At 42.9% G+C, this 23629-nt stretch overlaps 1 protein-coding gene across 2 annotated transcripts in view; it reads right to left on the reverse strand.

Annotated features, from left to right (window-relative positions):
* The window catches only part of CREB3L2 (cAMP responsive element binding protein 3 like 2), a 74515-nt gene that overhangs the window by 12623 nt on the left and 38263 nt on the right, over positions 1 to 23629 (reverse strand). Inside the window, exons 2-8 of one of the 2 annotated variants that reach the window (XM_039570541.1) lie at positions 22798 to 23014; positions 10860 to 11026; positions 9175 to 9262; positions 7685 to 7863; positions 6884 to 7030; positions 5133 to 5191; positions 3941 to 4009 (exon numbers count right to left, since the gene is read on the reverse strand). In XM_039570541.1, the coding sequence (XP_039426475.1) occupies positions 3941 to 4009; positions 5133 to 5191; positions 6884 to 7030; positions 7685 to 7863; positions 9175 to 9262; positions 10860 to 11026; positions 22798 to 23014 (926 nt within the window). Of the gene's footprint in view, positions 1 to 3940; positions 4010 to 5132; positions 5192 to 6883; positions 7031 to 7684; positions 7867 to 9174; positions 9263 to 10859; positions 11027 to 22797; positions 23015 to 23629 lie in introns of both variants that reach the window. The other variant, XM_039570540.1, reaches the window with a different exon arrangement.

Genomic DNA, 23629 nt, shown 5'->3' on the forward strand with positions numbered 1-23629 from the left:
ATGAGGAGAGAGAAAAATCATTCTGTCTTTTAACTCTACACAGATTCCTTCTCTGCCTGTCCCATTTGTAGGAAAGAGGACAAATTCCAAAGTAAGGTTTTAAGTAAAAGACCACTTAAATCCATATTTTTTGTCATTTGAATTACAAAGAAAATCTCCATCAATTTTTCATAAAAGATGTTTCAGCAGGAAAGCCAATGTCCTGCTGCTCTGAAAGCAAGGATTTATTCCAGGGCTGCCAAGCTTTGTCAAATATTGTAAGGGTGGCCTGAATTTAAGTGCAAGATACCTCACTGCAGCTTAAACCTAGATCCTTTACTCCTTGAAAATGATTTGGTAAAATTACTTTACCAGTCTCAAATAAAAAAACCAGCCAAGCAAATCAGTGAAGTCTGGCAGCTTTGGTGCTGATAAACCCTTGGTGGGTCAAATTGATGTGCAACTTGATCTTTAGACGACTGCGAGTTGGAGAAATGGAAGAATATACCACTTTTATTTACAAAGTGCTGCCTTTAAGGTGCTTGTTATTGCAGATCTACACAGCTGGCTACTTGTTACTCCATGGGAGCAACTCTGGCAGCCACTTGCATGCATTGTCCATGTGTGACACTCTCAACCACGCATGCACTGGATCCTATGTCTATCATTTCTCCAGGAAAAGGGATCATCAATATACTTACAAATACAGACTCAACAGAAGTGAGAAGCAAGAGCACTTTTCAACACATCATATCCAGCACCAGATGATTCAAAATTGTCTTTAAGTCCAAACAGACCCGGCTCCCAGCTAAACAACGCTGGTGTCAGAGAATGTTTGCAACCCTCTGGATCACTGGAAATTTCTGCCTTTGGTCTCCATGCCAAAATGTGAGTGGATCAAGCCTTGCTGGTGACTGGGACAACTCAGTTCACTACCCAGTGCCAGCTTCTTCTCACACCCTCTGCTTTCTAAGCGAGCAGTGTCCCACATGTTTAGATGCTACTCAAACCAATGGCTCACTTGTGGCTGTAAGGCAGAACAGATACGCATGTCATAACATGCTTCCTAAGTTTTGAGAAAACTGCCTAGGAAGGAACTTGGACAGGTTTCTTCTAAGGGATTGAGTCACACAAATTAGGAGAGGTAACATATGCTAGTGTTCTAATACTAAAGCTAACAAAAATGCTGCACTCACCCACTCAAAGTAATGAGAATTAAAGACTCCGGCATCTTGATCCTGCCTTGTCTTTTAAGATGTGTGAATGCCAAAGGAAATGTTCCTGGATGCAATTTTTTTAACCACACTTGCACCTTTGACATTACATCTTTTTGGACCCAGATTTTCAGGCTAAGGCTGGCTTTCAAGGAAGATTCTTCTAACTTTTTTTATGTTATTGAGAGTAATGAAGGAACACTTTTATCAGAAAAAAATTCTAGCATTTCCATGGTTTGGAGCCAGATTTTGAAATGCAAGCAGGGTTTCCCTTAAGTCTAAGGTATCTATCAATGCAAATGTTTTCTATATATAGAATAGCATGCTCTTAAAAATCTAATTGCACATACTGAAAGGAAACTGCTGCTCAATAGTTGTATGTTTTGGAAATTGCCCTTCAGTTCCTCTCAATCCAGCTAGATTGAGAATAAACATGATATTGACTGACAGCAATACATGCTCATGAACTTTCAGGTAAGCAGCTATAGCCCAGTTTTTCAACAAGGTAAAAATCCAACTTTGTCTTCATCTACACTTGAATGCATCATTTTAATATGCAATCATAGCTCTTATTTTCCTGTTATCTTTCTTCCACTCTTACAATCATTCACAATGGAAGAACAGCTCTGATGTTTGTAGATCTACTTTTAGATAATATATTCAATAATATCTTCATTTTTTACTGAAATGAACTCAAAGTTACAACTAAAGTTAACTAGGGCACTGCTTTGGGCATAATAAATAAGATACATGTCTGCATAACTGTGCTAGGTACTTCGAGAAATAAAGTCCTAAATATATAAATTTGGGCATCTGACACACCAAACTGACTCTAAATAATTTTGACCACCACTGCTCCGAATTTTGATTCCTGACTGTATGTAGGAGATGGAAGTTCCAGCTATAGGATGCTGTGAAGACAAGTTCTGAAACATGAACAGTTTCTGGACGTCATGCCAAGGTTCTGTGAAAATACCAGTGAGGAAATAAGACATTTTGAATTCACTGTAGGATGTGGATAATGTACATTAAACCAGGGCCTGGAACCATTCTCTGAATGAGACAGTAAATAGGAAAAGTGGCTTTTTGGAGTTAAGGTGAAAGCCTCATAATATGGTATGTTACAAAACTGAGGTTTGATGAAAGCAGGCACTTTAACAAATTTCCTCAGTATTTCATATGTAAGCCTTAGCACATTTTAGACTCAGTTGATATGTAAATAGCCAAAACAGCATTGCCATGAATTACAAGAATTTTTGTGCAGAAGGATGAACATCTGCTTCTCTGCAAGAGATCGCAGATCAATATCAATGCTACGGCAGTGGGAAGGAAACAATGCAACTCATCCCGCATGGCCAAAGTATGAAGGATTTGGAGATAATATCACTTACTTAAAAGTTTTTAGAGCATTTAGCATGAAAGAATTAAGATAATCAAATAATAGATAAGATGCTAAAGGTCCTTTCTGAAAGAATGGACAATACCAACATAGCTGGTTCTCATGAGTGCATCCTCAACAGCTCAGAGGTGAAAACAGCTGACCAAATTTATCTTAAGTGGGGAGAAAAATTCCAGGGTTGACAACATGTTGTCCCCAAGTGGATAATCTACAGCTGCACCTTTTCTTAAGAGAAGTTGGCTTCAGTACCTTCTGGGACAGATTCTGGGTGAGACATCCCTACTACACACCTACAGAATAATTCCTGGTTCTTTTATGTCAAACCCTGGAGGACGATATAAGAGGCACAGAAATGGCTTGGCTCTCTTCAAGAAAGCAGCAGATGTCTTTATGCATGAGCAGTGTGTGGGAGACACTCTCCAGCAAGTCACAGTACTACAGGGTCTGGCTTCATGAAATCAGAGACTGGATCCAGAGATCAGAAACAACACATGCCACTCAATTAGCAATACACTAGCTGCCAGATCAGCTCCAGGGCCATTTTCCATGATTGTGGGTCTTATCTTCAAAACCCAGCTTCCTCCCACACTTCAGTGTCACCATCATGTTCCATGGTAATATTCCACCATCACTACAAATGCCTCTAGCTGGAAAGTGCTAAGAGTGGGCTCATCTAGTACCTACTCACTGGAATTTGCCACACTGAGCAAAAGCCAGGACTGACACTGCACTCTCAGCTAACACCCAATTAAAAGCTTAGCTATTCAACATCTTCTGCCATGTGTCCTTTGAAAAAGCCACCACTGAGTCACCCATTTCCTCAGAAATGAAGCAACAAGAAGGTGATTTTCCTTCCAAATGAAGGAAATTCTGGGGTGTGAGATGGTTAGAAGGGTGCACAGTAATTGCAATGACATCTAGTAGTGCAGAAGGAACTAATAATGACTTGAGTTTTAGCACTGTAATTTCTGGAAGTGTCATGTCCCAGGTTAAAGCCTCCTGGCAAAATTTCACTAAATAAAGACAACTGGGAGAGCTGGACTGTAGTTTTTTGTTTGTTTTGTATTTCTAATTACTTTCCCTTGGGTAGTGGAAGAACTCAGAGAAGAGTGCTAAAAGGTTTCTCAAGCACACCACAGGCTAGGAGAGAGTTTAAGACATGCCATCAAAACCTCCATGTTTTACATCCCACTGCAGTCACAGTAACTGGCGTTCCACATCTTTCTCTGACATGAAGCCCATCAGACACAGCCATTGTTCATATTTCAGTTGATCTCTTAACCTCCTTATTTCCACTTTTCACTGTAATATCCTGCTACAGTTTTGTTTGGTGATCTCCATACCTTACCTGTTAGTGTTCTCCAGGACTTCAACCTTCTTACGCAGCTCACTGTTTTCATTTGAGCAGGTCTCAACTCTGGAGACAGCAGAAAGAAATATAAAAACATCAGTTATTTATTCAAGTGATTGTAAAACAAGGCAAACTTGCTTTCACTGAGAGCTCTATGATCTTGCCTAAATTTAAAGAAACATTACACCAATGAACTTCAGTCATAACATTTAATCACTCTTCATAGTGTGAAACACACAGCCAAAGTTGCATTAGTTGCCTGGCAAATGCCATGCTTCTGAAATCAGATCCTCAAATTTCAAGTTTATGAGGGCTAACAAGCCAGGAGACCAAAGACTGTGCTCAAGACTGTCCCAAGATACTACCCATTTCCACACTGTCCCTGGAAATCCCCAAACTAAAGAAAACTGTCATAACACGGCACGTAAGAGGTCCAAGTAAAATATGTGACTCCTAAGAAGACAAACAGGACCATCCTGAATAGCTTCAAGAAGAAAAAAGGGAAAAGGAAATAGCCTTGATATCTGGTATGCATGAGGTGGAATTTCACAAGAGTAACTCTGAGGAAGCAAGACAGAGCTATAAAGAGACAAGAAAAAAATGGAAATGACATCAAAGATATCACCAAAGATGGTACAAGGGTTTTAACAGAACCATCTGGTGAATTGCATAAGAGTAATACTAGAATATTCATCTCCTGGAAGAAAGATTAATTTGGAATATAAATCACTAACTGGGGGTTTGCCTCCTGCTTGCTAAGGGAGTTGATGGGTCACATGCTATTTTCCTGAGTCCTGCTTATTTTCCCAGGCAGTCCTGACTCACCCACTTCCTATTTCTGTTTCCATCTGCACTAGAAGACAGAATATATTCACTCTGGATCCATCTTTCCCTGGACTGCCTGTCCACTAGGCCAACACAGCTGCCTGAGGCAAAGGCCAATACAGCTGGTCCTGCCCAACTTAAGGTGTGAAGGGCTTGCTGGCACGTTAATGACCTGCTGCAGGCAGGCACCATCCTGACCCCCCAACAAGCAGCTGCCAGGAGCAGGGCCTTTTCTCAGTCGCTGCCACGAGATGGCAGCTGGCACTCTGTGCATGGAACCATCCCAGCATCCACAGCTGGATCCCTTCCCAGTCCCACAACTAGTGCTATTCGCCTGCTTGAAACAGGAAGGAGGCTGGCTTACTTTTTTTCCAGACTGTCCATGTATTCTTTCTTTTTTCTTCTACTTTCCTGGGCAGAGATCTAAGGAAAAAGGAGGAAGAACACCAAATATTTGCATAGAAAACAAAAGCATCAGAGATGAATTAATAAACTGGTAAGAAGCCCCAGTGTTATTAGATTCAAGCTTCTGTCTTGTTCTCATTTTTATTCCTGGCAAGCAAAGCACTGACTTGATCTATTTCCACATTCTGAAGCAAGACTCCTCCTCTCAGTCACATGAAAAAAATCATCCCCTGCTAACCTTAAAAAGTAAATCAGATTCATCTGGAGAGAATATCCTAGGACAAATACTAAAAGATGATCCCAGGACAATGTGTGGCATCTGGGAGAGGAAAAGCCCATGAATGTGTTAGAAAGCAACTCTGCAGACAAGGACATGGGGTCCTGATGAACAAGTCAAACATCTGTCAGCAATGCCCCTGTTGGAAAAGCAGCCAACCAAACCTGGATCTGCATCAATGAGATTGTAGGTAGCAGGTCCAGAGAAGTAGTTCTTCCCCCTCGGTTCAGTGACTGCAAAACCACAGCTGAGTACAGCAGTACAGTCCATGACTCAGAAATAAATCCTCTGGATGTACAGAAGCAAGCCCAGAGGCAAACTACTGCTATAATAAGCATGGCAGAGCACGTGACATTTCAGGAAAGGCAGAAAAAGCTGGGCTTGTTCAGATTGAAGAAGAGAAGGCCAAGGAGGGAATCCTATGGCTGTCTTCAACTATCTCGTGCAGCAAAGATGATGCCAGAGCTCTCAGGTGCACAGCAAAATGGCAAGAGACATCAAATAGAAGTTGCAGCAAAGGAAATTCCAATTACACACTAGGGATTATATTTATTTGTTTTTACCACAAGCGTGGCCTAATATGGGAACATGGTGCCCAGAGACACAGAGGACTCATCACCCCTTGGGGCAGTAAAATGTGACTGGACAAGACGCTGAGCAACCTACTCTAAGCTGATCCTGGTTCCCAAGCCAGGGCTTTGACCAAAGGACCTCCGGATTTCTCCTCAATATAAATGACTCTGATTCTATGTAAGTGGTACATGAAATGCACACCACTTCAAGAATTTTTGAAAAAACACATTAAAAGACCAAATTCCAATTTAGTATGGACAAATTTACACCTCTATCTGCAAAACCAGCAGCAGAATAGAGTAACCACAAAAGATGTGCTAAAATCCTCTAGAACAAGTAAGCTGTCCAGGTCTGAAAAAAATTGCATTCTTCCCTATCACTAGAATCTTCCCCATGTCAGAAGGAGGAAAAAAAAAAGGCTTATAGGGCCATTTGGCAGCCTTGGTATCAACTTTACAAGTCATTGAATTCAGTGATCAAAAGACTAGTGCACTGAAATACACAGTCATATTTTAAAACAGGAAACAGAAAAGAACACCTTCCTCACCATGCAAAGAACACAGAGGTCTTTGCCTACCATAAGGGGAAAATTGTACTGATTTTTAAACGGAGCCAAGCCACAGCAACTTGATACTCTGCCTGCTAAATACTCTATTGTTAATGGGCTCAGGTAAATACCTACACTGAGGCACGCTCACAGTGACAGACAATTTGATGGATGTGTTTAGGAACAAAGAAAAGCACTTTACTAAAAGACAACTTACAGCATTCAACAGTACCACAGACCATGACTACAGAATTCTGCAGCATTTTTTAAAACAAAGGACAAGTAGGAACTACCCAGCAAAACTAACATTTACCTTGTTTTTTATTTTCCTGCGGATTTTCTTTAGAACTTTCTCCTCTGCTTTTGTCAGGGGCAGTTTGGTAGGGATTGGGTAGCCCTCTGCTATCAGAGTCCTCTTCTCTTCTTCTGTCAGAATGAGAGGGCCAGTCCCCTGTAATTTCTTCAAAGGTCATAGAAATGAAATAATATAAAACAGTAAGTGCACACAGTCCTAGAAGAAAAGGTTGTTAGGGAAGAGAGGCAGGTCTCCCCCTTTAGAGAGGACTAGGCCTACTAGAACAGCCCCCTGCAATTGTGAATGTGTGGAAGACATTTTAGGTAACTTCTATTCAGAGTTCGAACCTTTGGGACAGGATTCCCCCAAAACAGTGGTTCTTGGCCCAGCTCTGTACACACTGAGGCCAACAGTAAAACTGTCTTTGGCTCAAACAGGGAAAGAGATACATGAGAAAGACCACTGAAAATCCCTCCCTAAAGACCACCACTTGCTAATGACATGGCAAGAGGACAGATGCAGATCTACCAGAGACAGGTCAACCCAGCAGGGCTGGGCCCTGAGGCAAAACACAGTCCCTGATGGGATAAAGCTAATAACGCCAGTGAACCCTGTCTCAACTTAGAGGAGAGGCCCATGCTGTTCTCTGTGGGAACAGAACAGACCAGTGAGCAAGAATTACTGGATCTGCAGTTTTGACCAGACAGGAATTCATCTAAACAACAACAGAAAGTTAGCAAATCTCTGCCAAAACCAGTAACTAAAAAAGTTTAAAAAAAGACACACAGGTAAATGATGGAGAAAGCCAGCTCAACTTACATGTGGTGCAGTCAGGAGAGGGGAATTGGAGAGCACTGAAGCTGTGCGTGACGCAACCTTAGCCGTGGCCTGGAGCTGGATTGGGCTGGAAGGAGGGAGTGATCGAGCTGGGCTCTGCCCTCCTTCGGAGTCACTGCCATGGCTGCTGGGAGGGGTGGGAGGCAAATGCAGGGGATCCACTGCTAAATGGCAAGAGAGACAGAAGGTAACACAAGGGTTTAAAGTGTCAATTTAAATTGCCACTACAGCCACCACCACCACCACCACAGTTTCCAAGACTAGGAATGTCTGCTTAAAAAAATGCATCGCGCAAAAGTGGCAACTTGGAAAAGGTTCGGAGCATGTAGGTCTCCAAACAAGGAATGAAATGCAGCAGCTATCTTTAGGTTTGACAGACAAAACAGGGCTCTGTGCATATGCTCCAGTCACTTCTACCTACACTTCAGCTCCTTCTTCAAATGTTTTGAGGTTTATGTATAATGTAAAGTACAAATTCCCTGTTCCTGGGAAACCACATGAACAGAGGGGCTCTGAGCCAGCACACTTTCTCTCCAAAAACAATAGTATTTTCTAACTTTGCTGTGGATTAAACAATTTGCCAGTATTTTCAAGGGAAGGGATCACATCCAAGGTGTTACATGATCAGGAAGGAGAGAAAGGCCTCCTAAGGACATGGTTTGGCACAACTGAGAAGTGACTGACAACCTAGTGACAGCAAAGGCTTCGATGCACTGATGGAGCAGGAGCAGCACAGGCAGCCACCACATGAACCTCTCCCACACTGTCTATCCAGGGCCATAAGATAAATTCAATTGCAGCCAAAAAAACCTGCTCTAGAATTGGCAGGCAAAGTGCTGCTTATGACCAAATGGGTCTGGACCAAGAGAAACGGGACATGTCTCACCTACTCTTATTGCATGGACAATTTAGCAGATGCTCAAAACAGCCATAACTCAGTCATTTTTTTCCCTGAGCTAAATTTACAGCAATTAAATTTTGAAATAGGAAGATACAGGGCTAATCTGCCACCTTCCTCTTCTGTTATGCTTTGCAAATTTGAGTTGAAAAGATCAAATGGGTAGTAAGGGAGGATGGGAGAAAAATAGTAATAAAAAAAGCTATGAAACTCTTTTTGTTTCACATCTTAGCTCTTGCAGAAGAAGAAACAGATTGACTTCTTTTCTACCCTACATAATCCTGTACTTGAAGAATTCAAGCTCCCTTCAGTACAATTATTAATATCCTACAGAGAAAAAGGGATCATTTTCTTCAAATTGAAAAAGGTGGGGGGGGGGAAAACAAAGAAGCCCACGTAAAAGCTCAGAGAGACTCTGGCTCTTCAATAGCCTGAGTTGAATCCCTAGAAAACAACAGCTTCAGCACAAATACTAACACAGTGAACAAGAAATCCAAATATTTAATCAAGGTGAAGTACATTTATTGTGCTTTCTGGTCATGTCTGCCTACATTTTGTTTGGTATTTAACACACCTTCCTTAGAAGAGAGGTTCAGGAACTGATCCACTTCATGGGGCTCCAATTTAATCTCTGGAAGAACTTTCTGGGTCAGTGGTTTCATCTAGAAAAGAGAAATTAGCAGCATGAAAACCTAGAGTACATATCTTAAAAATCTTAATAGAAGGACACAAGGATTACTTCTCCATAAATGGAGAGGTTTCCTCTCCTCCTGCTCTGCCACAGGCAAAGCTTTAACCGCTTCACAGTTTGCTAAACCAGGCTACAGAGAATACTGCCCTGACTACTCCCACTATGGCTTTTCTTACTACTATATTTAGCTAAAATAAAAGATTACACCTCAGAGATGACATTTCAGACTGAAAGCTAACATGTAACCCACTCAAATTACTTCTCTTAGCAACAGAGCTGCTGCTAGGATTTGCCAGACTGCATGGTCTGTTTGAGCAAGGACAGAAACACCCCTGGGAGCCGGGGAGAGCCTGTTAAAGGCCATTGTCATCTGGCAGCAAGAACAAGGTGCCAGTCACTGAGCACCAGGTTTTGGGAGCTGAGTTCCTTTCACACTGTTGAGGAGCAGGAAAAGCAACAGTCACTGCTGACTAAAGTTTGGAAGACACCTGGCTTGCCCCATTGGCAGGGCTGGGGCACCAGGCTGCCAAGCTGTTGTCCAGAGCCTGTCTGTGTGCTACAGTCCCAGGCCTGAGGAAGCCAGTCTGGCACACCAGCAGGTTAATTGCAGCCAAAATCTCTCTCAGTAACCTGTATAACTAATCCATGCAACAGCAATGAACCACCTGTAAGTCCCAATACCTTGAAAATCATGGCATCCAAGCTACAGCAGGACTACATTCTGGGAACAGCACATTCAAACTAACAGAGAATTACGGGAAACTTGTGCTTAGCTTTTTTCAGTTTCTCATAAAATCATATCTGTTGCACATATTTCTGATCCACATCCAAGTGGAAATCTTTCTCTTCAGCATATATCAACTCCCTCCAGCCTGGGCTGACACTGCATCCTGGGGGCTGACAACAGCCATGCTTCTTCCTCCACTGGCTGGGAACCTGGTGAGCCACCAGCTGCTGCAGTTCATTCTCCTGAGCCAAACTAAGCTCTTTAGAATGCCCACTTGCTGCTCCAGCTGTGGTCAGAAAGGCATCACAAAGCTTCTTAAGAGGCTGGTTGGTCTGGAAGAAGCAGCAGCTTGAAATATCAAAGCTTCACAGATCTGCAAAAGTAACTTCGCAGGTACACAGGGAAACTCTCCAGTCAATCCAAACAAGGAGTCTTACTCTGCTTAGGGGAAGGCACAGCAGCACTAAAGCAAGTTCTTATGAAAGACACTTAGCTTGTCACAGGCTTGATAGAGCAAATGGATTAGTCAGTTCAGGTGCAACTGGTTCATTAGAAACTATTCAAATATTTCTAAAAACCCAAGAGCCCCAGGCTCTGGGGCTAGCATAGAAGACTAAGTTGTATAGCCATCCATTAAGAGCTGAAGATGCAGAAAAGTGTTTTGAAACACAAGCTCTTACAGCAATAGTGAGACACCAGCAAACATCAAAAACCATTAAAGCAGACTGCAGTGTGCACCCTGAGCTGCCAAGCTTTGGCACCAAGAAGGCTACACTGGTATGCAGCCTTAGGAGAACTTGCAGCTAAGTGTGCAGAGAGGAGAACAGAAAGTCTGCAGTACCAGGGCATCCGTCTGTAGTACAGGCTGTTCCCCCTCCAGCGACGTGGCCGTGATGGTGAGACTGACTGAGGGAGCAAGGCCTGATGTCTCACACAGCCCTGGCTCAGTCTTTATTGAAGCTGGAGTAAACTCTGTAGCCAGACACCATTCCTCATTTTCCAGGTCACCTGCCAGGGAAGGAAATTGGACACCGCATGTTTAGATCAGAGACAAAAAGACTACAAATGAAAATAATGTCATTCCTCCTCCAGAGAAGGAAAACAAACACAGAAGACATTTTAGTCTATCAACAAAACTCTGCCCTTACTATTCAGCTCTCAGTCAATGCAGACAACCATGCCATTTCAGGGCTGTAACCTAATCCTAGCCCCAGGATACACAGAGGAGCAGCGAGGAAAGACACAGAGCACTAATCACTGTACATTGCTGAAAGCTGCTAATGCGCAGCAGAACAAGACTAAACAAACCACTAGGTAAAGCAGCCAGGGAGGCATGTCCTAAACAGGCTAATGCCTGCTGACTCAGTTTTATTCCTCCTTCTAGAGATAGCCTTTAGCCAGACTTCTGCTGCTTCTACTGCTTGCAGTCAGCAAATAGCTCAAATGGTGAGATTATACTTTTAAGAACAAAGTATTTATCACACCCTTAACTTCATTTTTTTCCCCCAAGGACTCATTTAGTAAGTGCAAAAGAGAATATTCTTTGATGATTTCACAGGAGCACCAGTGCCATGGTGATCATGCTAATTTCCTCCACAGAGCCTCTGGGAAGTCACAGCACAGGATGCATATTTTAACTAACAGCAATGAAACGTGCATCACGTGTTGGCAGGATTATCCCCTAACCCCACTTACTGAAAGCTCACTAGTCAGGAGAAAGCCATGCAACTGTTTTCTAGACAAAGCTGAAAGGTTTGCCCAGCACTATCAAGAACTGGAAGAAGGTTGGCATGGTAAGTTTAGCTCCCCATTTCCATTCCATTTCCATTCACTGTTTTTGACTTGCTGAAAAAGGACTTATTTTCCTGGGTTTGAAGTACGATAGAGGACCAAGAACTTGGAAAGACTCAAACTTTGAAAGAATTCCACAAGGCTATTAACAACCCCTTTTAAAAATACAAAATAATCAAATGCATTTTTGGCAGTTGCAATTCTGCCTTAGAAAACTTCCTATTCTAACTGCTAGACTTGACTCATGTAGATTCCCTCCTCTTGCAGGAGAATATCCTACACCAGGTGCACTTCATCTCAACAGCATGTAGCATGGTCCTCTGCTGCCACTGAGCAGTAGTTGTGAGAAGCGTATCCATTAAACAGAGCAGCTGGAATCTGAAGGCAAATATACATAAAAGAAAAAAGAGTGCTGATCTTTCTTTCAAAGCTTTCTTATGCCTTCATATAGAGTCTTTACTGCATATACAAAATTCAAACAGAGAGAGCAAAAACATACACTGTAGGGCCAGTGAACAGCAACAGAGATTTGAATTAACTGTGCGCTGCACCAACATCCTGGGAGGCAGCCATGGGGCTGTGGCTGTGCCATCAGCATTCTGCAAGGCTGCACAAGACTCTTCATTCACAGCTGAGTGTATCAAGCTGCTGAGATGTCAAGAGAGTTCAGCTGCAAACAGGTAACAAAAATAAGAGTGGGCTTACAGCCTCTGTGCTGCTGTGTGTCCTTGCTATTAGGACCACACACACAGGCGCTGGGCAGAAGCTGGGTGCCTGGAAGAAGGAAGAAGAATGTACATCTCCAGTGCTAGTAATTACTTTGTGGTGGGACCTAACCTCCACCACTGGCAAGGAAGGAGGTAATTTGGGTGAAGACACACCAAGGAATTGAAAAATACGTATCCTGTAATCAGAAACTCAAGAGCAGCAAGCCCAGTTCTGCCAGATTTAACTGCAGAGCAAGGGCTAAACACCATATTTAAGCTTCTGGAGAGCTTACTCCCAAAGCTTCCTGGGAAATGCAAAAATGCAAAAATAGAAATATTTAGGAAAAAAAAAAGAGGTAGGCTTGTCTACCTCCTCGGGAGAGAGGACACTGCTCTCTTTCAACCCTCCCTGAGCCTCTCTAATCACAAACACAAAAGCACAGCTCCCTCCCAGCCTGCTGTGTGTGCATCATTCAGGTAAAACCTTTAAAGTGATATCTGCCTGGAAATCCAGAATCCCTTGGCAAATGCAACTTGCAAATGCGTGTTTGGATAACTTGTGTCAACACTGGCCCCATAATCATGTTGTGCAGAGCCTCCATTTGCTGCCTCTTGCACCTCTGGGTCAAGCTACCCCTGGAGCAGCACTATTGTGAAGGCTATGGATAAATGAGAGCTATTAGAGAAGCCAGTAATCAGGCCTAAATTTTCTCAAATTTGTATCATCATGCAAGTAGAAGAGAAATCCAGCCATGGGTGACCAGCAAAACAGGGCATGTCCTCTAAGGCTGCACTTTATGATGTTTATCACCTCTAATCCCCAGACTCATCACAAATACTCAGCTACTCTAAGACAGCAAGATATGCTGGCCTTCGGCTGGTTATTTCACTGCTCTGGAACCCATCATTTTACTCCTCTGGAGGCCAACTTTGCTGATTAACCTGACATCCCTGCCATCACCACTTCAATCTGCATAAACTGCTCAGGGTTATCCTAGGCTTTATGCCAGTCTAACCAGTTTGTAGGGTTATGAATTGTTTCCAGCGACTGCAACACACTGAGTTTAACAATGAGATAATTCCGAAAAACTGCATCTGACACTTTTTTGACACTGCCTCTTACAATCCATGGTGACAGCTGTCATTCCAGATGAACAATCCTGTGAAAGGAAGGGATGGAGGACTGGTCAAATCTCACCTTGATACTCTCCTCCCTCGACTTTTTCCAAGTCACTGGTACACATTCGCTACCAGGATCAGGGAGTGTTGCGCTGCAAGTTACTTTCTTTTGACAACATTCTAACTTCTGAAGTCACCAACAATCTCTCCTCTGCTCCAAGGGACCTGCAAGGATATTTCCCACTCTCCTTTCTCCTCCTCCTGCACACAGCAAGTTGACATTATCTGAAAATCATTCTTAGTTTATTCTTTTAATAGTTCCTTAGCAGCTTAGTCTACTCTGCCAAGCACTGTACTAGCAGAGAAGAGTGGCAGCCCTTCTCCCAAAGCCCTCGAGAACGTAGCACAAAACCAGAAAAACTTACGCAAAGAGGAAAAATGGAGCAGGCTAATAGATTAGTGGTCATACAGAGAGGTATGGCACACCCTCCAAGACGAGTATTTCTGATAGAGGGTTATAGAGGACCATGAGAGAGGTTTCATGGAATAATGAGAACAAGCAAGAAGGTGCATGTGAAATACTGAAATGAAAAGGACAACAGAGGCTGGCTCAAGAGACCCACTGGAGGAAAAGGGAGGTGTCTTCTCCAAACCAAGCAAGACATACTGTGGTTAGAAAAAATGACTGGTGTCAAGAAGTTAGAGGTGTTTCTATTTATATTTGACACGATCCAGGAGTTACACATGAACATTTAAGCCAGAGTCCAAACAAAGAGGCTGAGAAAATAGTCTTCGTGATGGTACAAATTCTAGACAAATATGAAAAGGGCAACACTGCATCCTCTAAGGTAAAACAAGATACACTGCAAGTCATTCAGACATAGAGAGAAAAAAGACTAAATAAGAGATTTAGCTATCCAAATGACTAAGAAAATACACATCCTAAGTATAGTCACTTTGGCTGTTAAAAATCTCTTCTCAGGCTTCAGAACAGTTCACTGTTGAACAAGTGATCCTGGCTGCCAGTTCTCTCCCCAGCTGAAATTTCCTACAAATCCCGGAACTCTATCATGCAATGACTGTTTAGATCAGAAGCATTCGCCTTTACCTACACTTTCTTAAGTCCATGAATGCTAGGCCTTTTGGCACCTGGAACATGTAATTTAGGGAGTCTACACAGTGCTTAGCAAAATCCCAGCTGACACTTGTACGTGCAATGCACTGGTGCTGGTAAATTGCACATGTGAACTGAACATTCATGTTGCAAAGCACCCAGCTATTAAGAAATACTACGAATGCTTAACTCATTGTCCTTTTGCACATCATATACACCTAAAAATAGGAATGTTTTAATAATGTGACCAAACAATTTCTCTACAGAACCCATGCTTTATCCAACAAGCAGAATGCATGATGCTTCACGAATTGAGGAGATATTCCATGCTTTGTTGTTTGCACTGTCACAGGCACAGCCTCACGTCTCCTTTACCAAAGACAATTCAAATTTTGTTCCCACAGGGTGTCATGGGTTTAATTCCCTCCTAGGGAAACGCTCCACAACTTGAATTCATTTCCACAGTGGAGCTGAAAATTCAAGTGAGATGGAGAGATTAAGGCCAAAAAGTAACCAGCGATTTAAAATGGCCAACTGGAAACAACTGGAATTGGATTTTTCAGATGATTTAGCCCTGTTATTACACTTGATCAAAATACAGTGTGCATCGAGCTTTCAGGTTGGGCTGTGAGCATCTACCACTGATGCAAGTTAAACATCAGTGTTTTAACTCAGGCATCCAAAAAACCCATTCATCACAGCCACCCAGGGTTTGTGACACATGCACCTAAGATCTCCTGTGTCCAAGACTAAAATTACATCTCTTCAGAAAGCTTTTGTGTGCTTATTCTGTCATCAAGCTTGTGCCTCTTCTCCTGCAGACTTGTTCAGTGTGCATCTTCCACTGCATACCTCATACACAAGGTCAAAAATGCTTACTTCAACAGTAGTTTTTCTAATATCAGAGTTCCCAGAAAGTTTTGCTTTCCTTTCTTTATTTCTATCCAACTAATTCTTCAATCTTGTCCAACACACCACCTCCTTTCCTGTGAAAACGTAAATCTTCTCCAACATTGACTAAATTTCACCCTTTCTGCCAGATGTACAGAGAAACAGAACTTACCAAATAACTAAAATGGTGTCCCTTGCTTCCCAGATTCTTTTCAGAACTTTTCATTAAACAGAGACATTTATTGCTGGATAATTAAGTTGCATGTGCATTTACTGTGCATTTTTAAATAAATGAGAGATGCACTCTGCATCTCGCCCTCACTCCTCTCAAGTAGAGAGAATGCAAGTACCCAGAAAAACAACATGGGTTTCACCTTTTTTTTTCCCCTGCAGTAAGAAGTGAGATAGCACCACTATGTAAACAACCCACATGAAAGTGTATCACTGAACCTAATCTTTAAGGGGAACAAAAGCCCATACCACCATTGCAGATCTCCATCAGAGAAAACAGATGCATGCACTGAATGCCATTTCAAACTAGTGTGCAAGTAAGATGTCTAGAATCATCAAGGCATATTATCTGTATCACCAGAATGAAGAGGCAGCTTTTGCCTCCTCATTAAAGTTCACTGTTCAAGCAACAGATAAAATAACTTAGAGAAAAACAAAACTGAAAATTTAAGGAGATCACAGCAGATTATCAGTCAAAGTGCTCTGCACAGGTATCAGAAAAGCCATCTCTGAACAGAGTAATGCAGGAAGTTCCCTAATGAGTCAAAGTGTTCACCAGCCAAGTGTATTTAAATAACCTCCCTCTTCAGCTGTGTTACAGATTTGAACAACAGGGCTTCAACTAATTCCTTTTGGTGCATGAGAGACGTTACACTGTCACCACGAACCACAGGGCTTGGAGGCACAGCCCACCTGGCTTTTGCACAGCTGTGACATGTATGACCATCTGCAGCCTCAGGCTCAGCTCACCACATGGTAACTATACACTTTGACGCAGATGGTGCTTGAACTTGTACCAAGGACCCAGGTTTGCAAAGCTGGCCTTTTGATAAACATTCAGTCCTTACCCGAATCCTCCCTCTGAGGGCATTTTCTCTCCACATGGAGCAGTAGGATCCAGGGGTGCTCACTAGCTCTCCACCACCACAAAAGTACAGCTGTCATCTGGGAGCCAGCTAACTGCAAGGGGAAAGCACCTCTAGGAAGAGGCTCACTAGTTGTTTGTGGGGGCAATGACTGCTTGATCTGTCAGAGAAGCACCTCACCATGAACCCAAAAGGGCCTCTGCTGATGCACAGATTTTGGGCATGCTGCTGGACATGCCACTTGCAGGGAAGGAAGCTCAGTGCCCCAGCTTTGCAGTTTGAGCCTTTCCAGTCTCCCAAAGGAGACTCTCTCTCTCTCTCTCCAGAACCCAAAGGTTCCCAAGTTGGAACCTTTCTGGAGAAATAACTGCTTCCTTCTCTTTCCTCTGGGTTCAGATGGTTCTCAGTGCCCAGCTCTGGCCTCACATAACACTCCCTGTCAGACATAAGCCCTGTTTATTATGCCTGAAATGCTGAACTCCAACGCCACTACCTCTGCCTCTCTTTGCTTTGGGAGGTGAGAGCCCACATTCATCGACAAACAGTTCCTCTTACAGATTTTCCAGATGGCATTTCCCCCTCCCAGTGCGCTCACACACTCCCACCGCAAATAATGAAACCGAAGCCCTCAGAACTGCTGCGACAAAAGAGATACTGTTTGACTATCAAACATTGGGGTCCTTTTTAAAGTGCCACGAGAGAAAATTAAATAAAGGGGCAAAGATGAGCAGCAGTGACACACAGTAATCCCAATGCATAGCAGAAATTGCTGTTTTCATAACAAATGACCATCATTCATATCAGCACCCCCTCTTTGACCAGTGTGGAGTCCATGAAAAACCCACAGGTAATTTGTATCACTATCAAAGTTACTAAGATAGAAACAAAGACCCATCCACATATACATGGGAGACCGGAACAGACTGAGGTGGTAGCTGCATTTACAGCCTTAAAGTTGGATACCATTAATGTCCTATATAAGATTATGGGTTTTTTTCTTTTAAGGTATGCGAAAGTTATCCACAGAAGCACTGTGGTCAAATAAAACAGTTCTTTCTCTCATGTCTGAATTTTTCTCCTCACACCCCACACAGATGCTGTGAAGGCAGATCTGTATTATGGCTTCAACACACATGAAATGGACTTGATGCTCACAGTGCATAACTAAGTGAGCACAAGCTGTCAGTGCAACACTACAGAAAAAATGAGATCACTGGTCTCACAAACAGCAGCACTGGAAGTGGGAGGAGTATTCCCATAATATGCATCATGAGGGAAACTATTCCTGGGTAATCAGTTCCTGTAGTCACTTGACAAAGAGTTTGGAGAAGAAACTGAAAATGTCCCTATATTGAGAAAGGCATGGCAACAGCTGAAGGTCCAGAAGATTCCACACCTAGGGGGAAACACCAAGGAAGTGCAGTTCATTTAGACTGTATCCCAGCAGAAATCAAGAGGGAACTTAATCATGGCCTACAAACACCTAGAGAAAGAGGTTTCAGAGAGCAGATGGTTCTTTAAAAGGAATAAAGGCTATAATGAGATCTCATCTATGTAGAACTGGAAGCTAAAGGAGGCCAGACTGCAAATAAAGCTGACAATTATTAACAGTAACGGTGTAAAAATGCCCACCTCTAAATCAAAACTAACATCTTTCAGACATGCTGATGCTCAACTAGGAGTTACAGGGTTGATGCAGAGTGACCTACTGAGATTGTGGACCTTGGACATATAAAAGTTCAAAAGTCTTCTCATACTTTAGTATGAATTTAGTTTTTCTCATACAAAACAATGCTTTCAGGCATTTGGTGAGACTCTTGGGGTGTCCTGTGCAAGGCCAGGAACTGGACTTGATGATCCTGATGAGTCCCTTCCAACCCAGCACGTTCTATGAGTTTAAAACTGTATATGGTGACAAGGATCGACTGCTACCTTTCCACATAAAAATCACTCAAATACAGGCCATTCCCACTAAATGGCTTTCTCCTCATTACCTAAATAAACACACAAAAGAAAAAACAGACACAGAAAAAAAGTTGCAGGAATGTGCTCTCAAAAATTATCAGTATGGCTTTGACAGCAACTTTTGAAAGCACAAGTGAATTTCTTTGTTCATTTATGTTTTTTTTAAAGTCAGGGCAGAGGAGATTCCCATTTTCATTGTTCACAGTGCATTGATTCAGTATTTGGAGAAAAGACAAAAGCTAGACATACCTCTCTATATATAGGCTACATAAAAAAATAAAACTAGGGTATGTAATATAACCTACTATAAATAATAAAACTCCTATGACTTACACATACACCATGGACACACATGTATATTATATGTGTGCGTACATAGGGTTACATACAAAATCTATGAAGACCAGCATGAGCCTCAAGCCCAGAGATGCCTCTATGCAGAGACAGCACATGACACTGATTACTGCTTGTGAACTCCATACCTAAGCTAGGGTTTTTGTGCACATAGCCTTGCCTGAGATGAGGGCTGGATTTAATGTTGAAGGGTTACTTGCACCGGAGAAGTGGGAGCCATGGTTTTTGGGGTTTTGTTTGGTTCATTTGGGTTGGGAGATGGACTTGAAGTTTAAAAGCTGAAAAAGAAAATTCAAGTTTTAAAAGCACATTACAGAAAAACATAACGTCAGCAGTAAAAAACCCAGTAACAATACAGGTTACAGTCTGGGGCCAGCCCTAGTTTTGGCACAGCCAGGAGTAAAATAGAAACACACCATTTCAGCAATCAGTCTGTCAAACCTTCAGCCAAGACAAGTCTCTTCAAATCCAAAAGTAACTTCAAAGCATTCCTGAGCAGGAAAGCACCAACAGGAGGGGCAGGTGGGGACCCAAACTAGTCTCAAAAGCAGAGCCCTCCAGGGACTGGGAAAGGAATGCACCCAGCCACCTAGGCACAATCTGAGGAGACACAGCATACAAGTGACTGGTCAGCTGTCCACTGTCTCTGCCCTGCCAGGCTCACAAAGTAAAAAACACCAGAAAAATCAAACATACACCCACCATGAAACACCCCCAGCACCTGAGCTGATCTCAGAGGATGAAGAGCCCCACAGAGATGCTGCAGGCTCTGCCTTCACATTCCTGCTTACACACCAGCCCCTCAGTATTACCTGTAGTCAGCTGCCACCTATGCATCTCACATGTCCAAAACACGGGACAGCCACTATCCCAAAGTCTGTGCCTACAGCTAACAAGATCAATGGGAGGGCAGGGAAGGAGCCTACACTGACATCTCAAGTCAGAAGGGGGATAACCATAGTGCCTGCTGAAACTTGGGTCTTGCCTTGCTCCTGGCTGTCTGACCCACAGCCCTCCCTTGCTAAAAGGCTGCAGAGACTGGAAAACTGAAGATGAACCTGCACCGACCGCAACAGAAAATTAGGCTTCTTTCCCCATTTCTTTACAACTGTCAGAAGTGAATCTGTGCCCCAAAAGGCTGCGATGCACAGCAAGAGATCTCCTTTACCCATCAGCCATATGCTCAGTCTGCCCTGCCAGCTTCTTCATGTCCTTTCAAGAGCATTTTCCACTCCACAGCTACCCACTGTCCTTCTCCACAGCCGCTCTATAGTTGTTTCAAAAACCCCAGGGCTCAAAACTAGAAAGCAGAAACCTGGTGGGCGAGACGGGGCAGTGCAGCTGGTGTGGAGAGCTGGTACACAGAACACAGCCTCCTTTTTTGTGCTGCAGCCTGAAGCCTTCCCCAGGCCATATGCCTTATTCACCAGTTCAAGCAAACAAAAGTGATCAGCCAGCTGCAACCAGGCAGGTCAAGCCTATAAATCCCTCTCCCTCTAGTATCTTTAAAGTTTATGCAAAACTGAACCTATGAATAGATTCTCATCATGGAGAGAAACCAAATAACTAAATGCCAGATGTCTTGTACACATGTGCTTTAAAACTGACACCTTCAGAGACCCCACACTAGCAACAGGCTGCAAGTATTCAAGAAAGTTATTCTGTACAAAGTTGAGGAAATGGCCTCAATGCAGTGAAGTCAGAAGAGTAAGTGGAGAAAACCAGTGTTTGGACTTTGATTTTCTGGACACTTAAATGTGTTCTCACATTGAACTTAACGGGACTTCTCGGAAAAGTTAAACCCAGGCTTATGAGTTTCATAGGTTTTACAGTTCTAGCTCCTTTTAGAAAAACTTTATATAAGATTTACAATTACAGGAATAGGTCAATTCAGCAGCTGCAGAAATTACAGTAATGGCCAGGCAGTGGCCAGCAAGAAACAGCTCACAGGAGAAGTTACTCGTTCCCCGGCAGGAGTGGGCAGGAAAATGGAGTCAGAGCAACCAATCGCTCCACCATAATGGCTGAGAGGAAACATTAAATAACATTTTCAATGAGGTTTTGGGAGACTTGGGAAAAAACAAAAGACAGAAATAGACACTGAATGGCTTAAACCTGTCTTGAAGATCGTGTGCTGAACAAAGCTGGCCTTTTTCTCAGCCTCCATGCAACTCCTCAAAAACCACTACAGAATCATGAAGCCTTGCCATGGAAAAAAGCATGAAAACACTACAGCTGTAAGAGCTCACCAATCTGCCCAGTGGGGTGGGTATTTGGAGAATGTAAATTTTTTGGACATTCTATATGTGTCTCTCGGCCTCTGCCACTCCACAAAACCCCTCCCAGTTCCTCAGCAGCAGAGAGATGGAGGTGGAGGTGCTGGAGCACATGGACCTCCACCTCCGTATCCTCTACTTTCTGGTCCCCAAAAGGACACTGGTGCTCCCAGTATCTGTCCTCTTACTCCATCAAGGGAACCAGCCTTCATCAGAGTTGTCATGAGCACTGTGCACCTTCACTATCTAATAAGAGACGCTTTCAACTGCCAGTGTCAAACCCTGCAGTACTGCCATCCACAAAATCCTCTTTTCCTGCTCTCACAGATTCAAGGAATGAAAAATCATCAGGGTGATGCCTTTGAACATCTATCAGACAGCCAGGTTCACTCCAATACTGCAATTTCCTTAAGTATTTCTCTGAGTTTCACTGTTTTGAAGTCAACAGGTATGGAAAGGTTGTGGGCATGATTCTGGGGTTAAGATTAAATAAAATCCCAAATACCAAGAACAACTTCTCCTCCTCCTCTCTTATGAAACACTCTGCAGAGTGAGCATAAGATGAAATGTTTTCCATTCATTTGCTATTTTTAAACCCACTTGTTAATGTTTCTTGGCTTTTTAAAACATCATTTGACTACAGCTCTATTACAGTGGTCTCAGCAGTATGAATTTCTTCAGGAATTTTCCCCAAAGGAAACTCCCCTCACTTTTAGCCTAGTTTGAAGCTTCTCCCTATTAACTTCCAGAAAAGCTTGGTTTCTCATGCTCCTTCTTTTTTTCCCTGCCACAATTAACGTCTCTTGTATGTGTTAATTTTAAAATATTCACATAAAACAGCTAGGAAATATAAAAATGGAAGACTTTCTGCAGGTGATGTTTCCCAGTCATTTCCAAAACCCCTGTCCCACACTGAAAATCCTTCTCACAGGTTTTATTAGTTGTCCTCTTGTAAAATCTCTAACAGATTTCATTTTGTCCCAACAGAGCACTTGGGACTACAGAACTGTCAGCCTTTGAAGACCTGTCTGGTGGATCTTCACAAACAGCTTAGCTTGTCAGTGCTTAGCCACAAGCACTAATCTCTCTCCCTTTTATTGTAATGCAGCTTAACACTCCACTGCTTTGTACTGTAAAGCTAATGGTGAAGACATAAACTAATTATTAGGAGTTAAAGCCTGACATTGCAATTATTCCTTATAGTTACCAGATATTCATGGTCTTGCTCCTCCAACAACCACTTCACACCAGAACAAGCAGCTTGGATCTCTTCCTCCCACCATTCTTGCCTTTCCCCTTTTTCCCCTCCAGATGTTTATAACTGCTGAATTACAGATAACTGTTAAAAATGCTATGGGTTTTCATCATTTTCTATGCATCACCATTTTCCACAGCTACAGTTCCACCAGGAACATTTCGTTACTGCATCATCACAACAAATGAACATGGGCTCAGTGTGTTGTACCTTCATTAAAGTTGTCATCAGTAGAGATGTGGGTCAAGGGAGACTGAGGTCGAGAGTCCCCACAGAGGGAATAGCTGTGTTCTGCCTGGATGAGGGGCGCTGGGGACGCCGGAGACAGTTCCACTTCCATTATTTCATTCTTCTCAGACAAGAAGGGATCATTCAAGAGCTGGCCTAGGACATCAGGTGAAAATTCATCCAGGAACTCTGTGAAGTGCTGTGGAGACAAAAAGGCAGGGGAAAGTTTATCTCCTTGCCTGTCTGTCATGCCAACCACGGGAGAGAATAGATCGGAACAATTCTATATGTGCACTGGTCATCCGTGCCAGTCAGCAGCAGGATCTACCAGCCCTAACAACCTCCTTGTCCAATCACTACATCAAGCTGAAGAGCTACAGCTAGAACAAAAGTCCTCTCAGAGGCATACATTACAACAGAAGAGCCTGTCATTAAACTGCAACAAAAATGGGAAATGGAAGCATGGTACTCGTGTCCTGAAGCAGCCTCCTCCTGCCACACCAAAGGTACACACTACAGTGCGACACCAAAAATGGGAAAGCACATTTTTCCAGACAGAGTGAAAGATCCTGCAGGAGCTATCACCTGAACATTTTGTGCGTGGAATAGAATATAGGGGGTTAATGTTCACTGTAGCACAGAACAAAAATGAAACACATTCCAGCACAAACTTTGACACCACACACGACTATTTTAGCTGTGCAGAACATTCTGTGTGCTCCAGGAAAACGAGTCCATGCACATCCACAGCCAAGCTATTAACACACTTGCTATGAAATGGGTTTCCTGACTGATTTATGTATCTATTTTAGAA

Source organism: Corvus cornix, chromosome 1A, assembly GCF_000738735.6.
Source record: "Corvus cornix cornix isolate S_Up_H32 chromosome 1A, ASM73873v5, whole genome shotgun sequence".
NCBI lineage: Eukaryota > Metazoa > Chordata > Aves > Passeriformes > Corvidae > Corvus > Corvus cornix.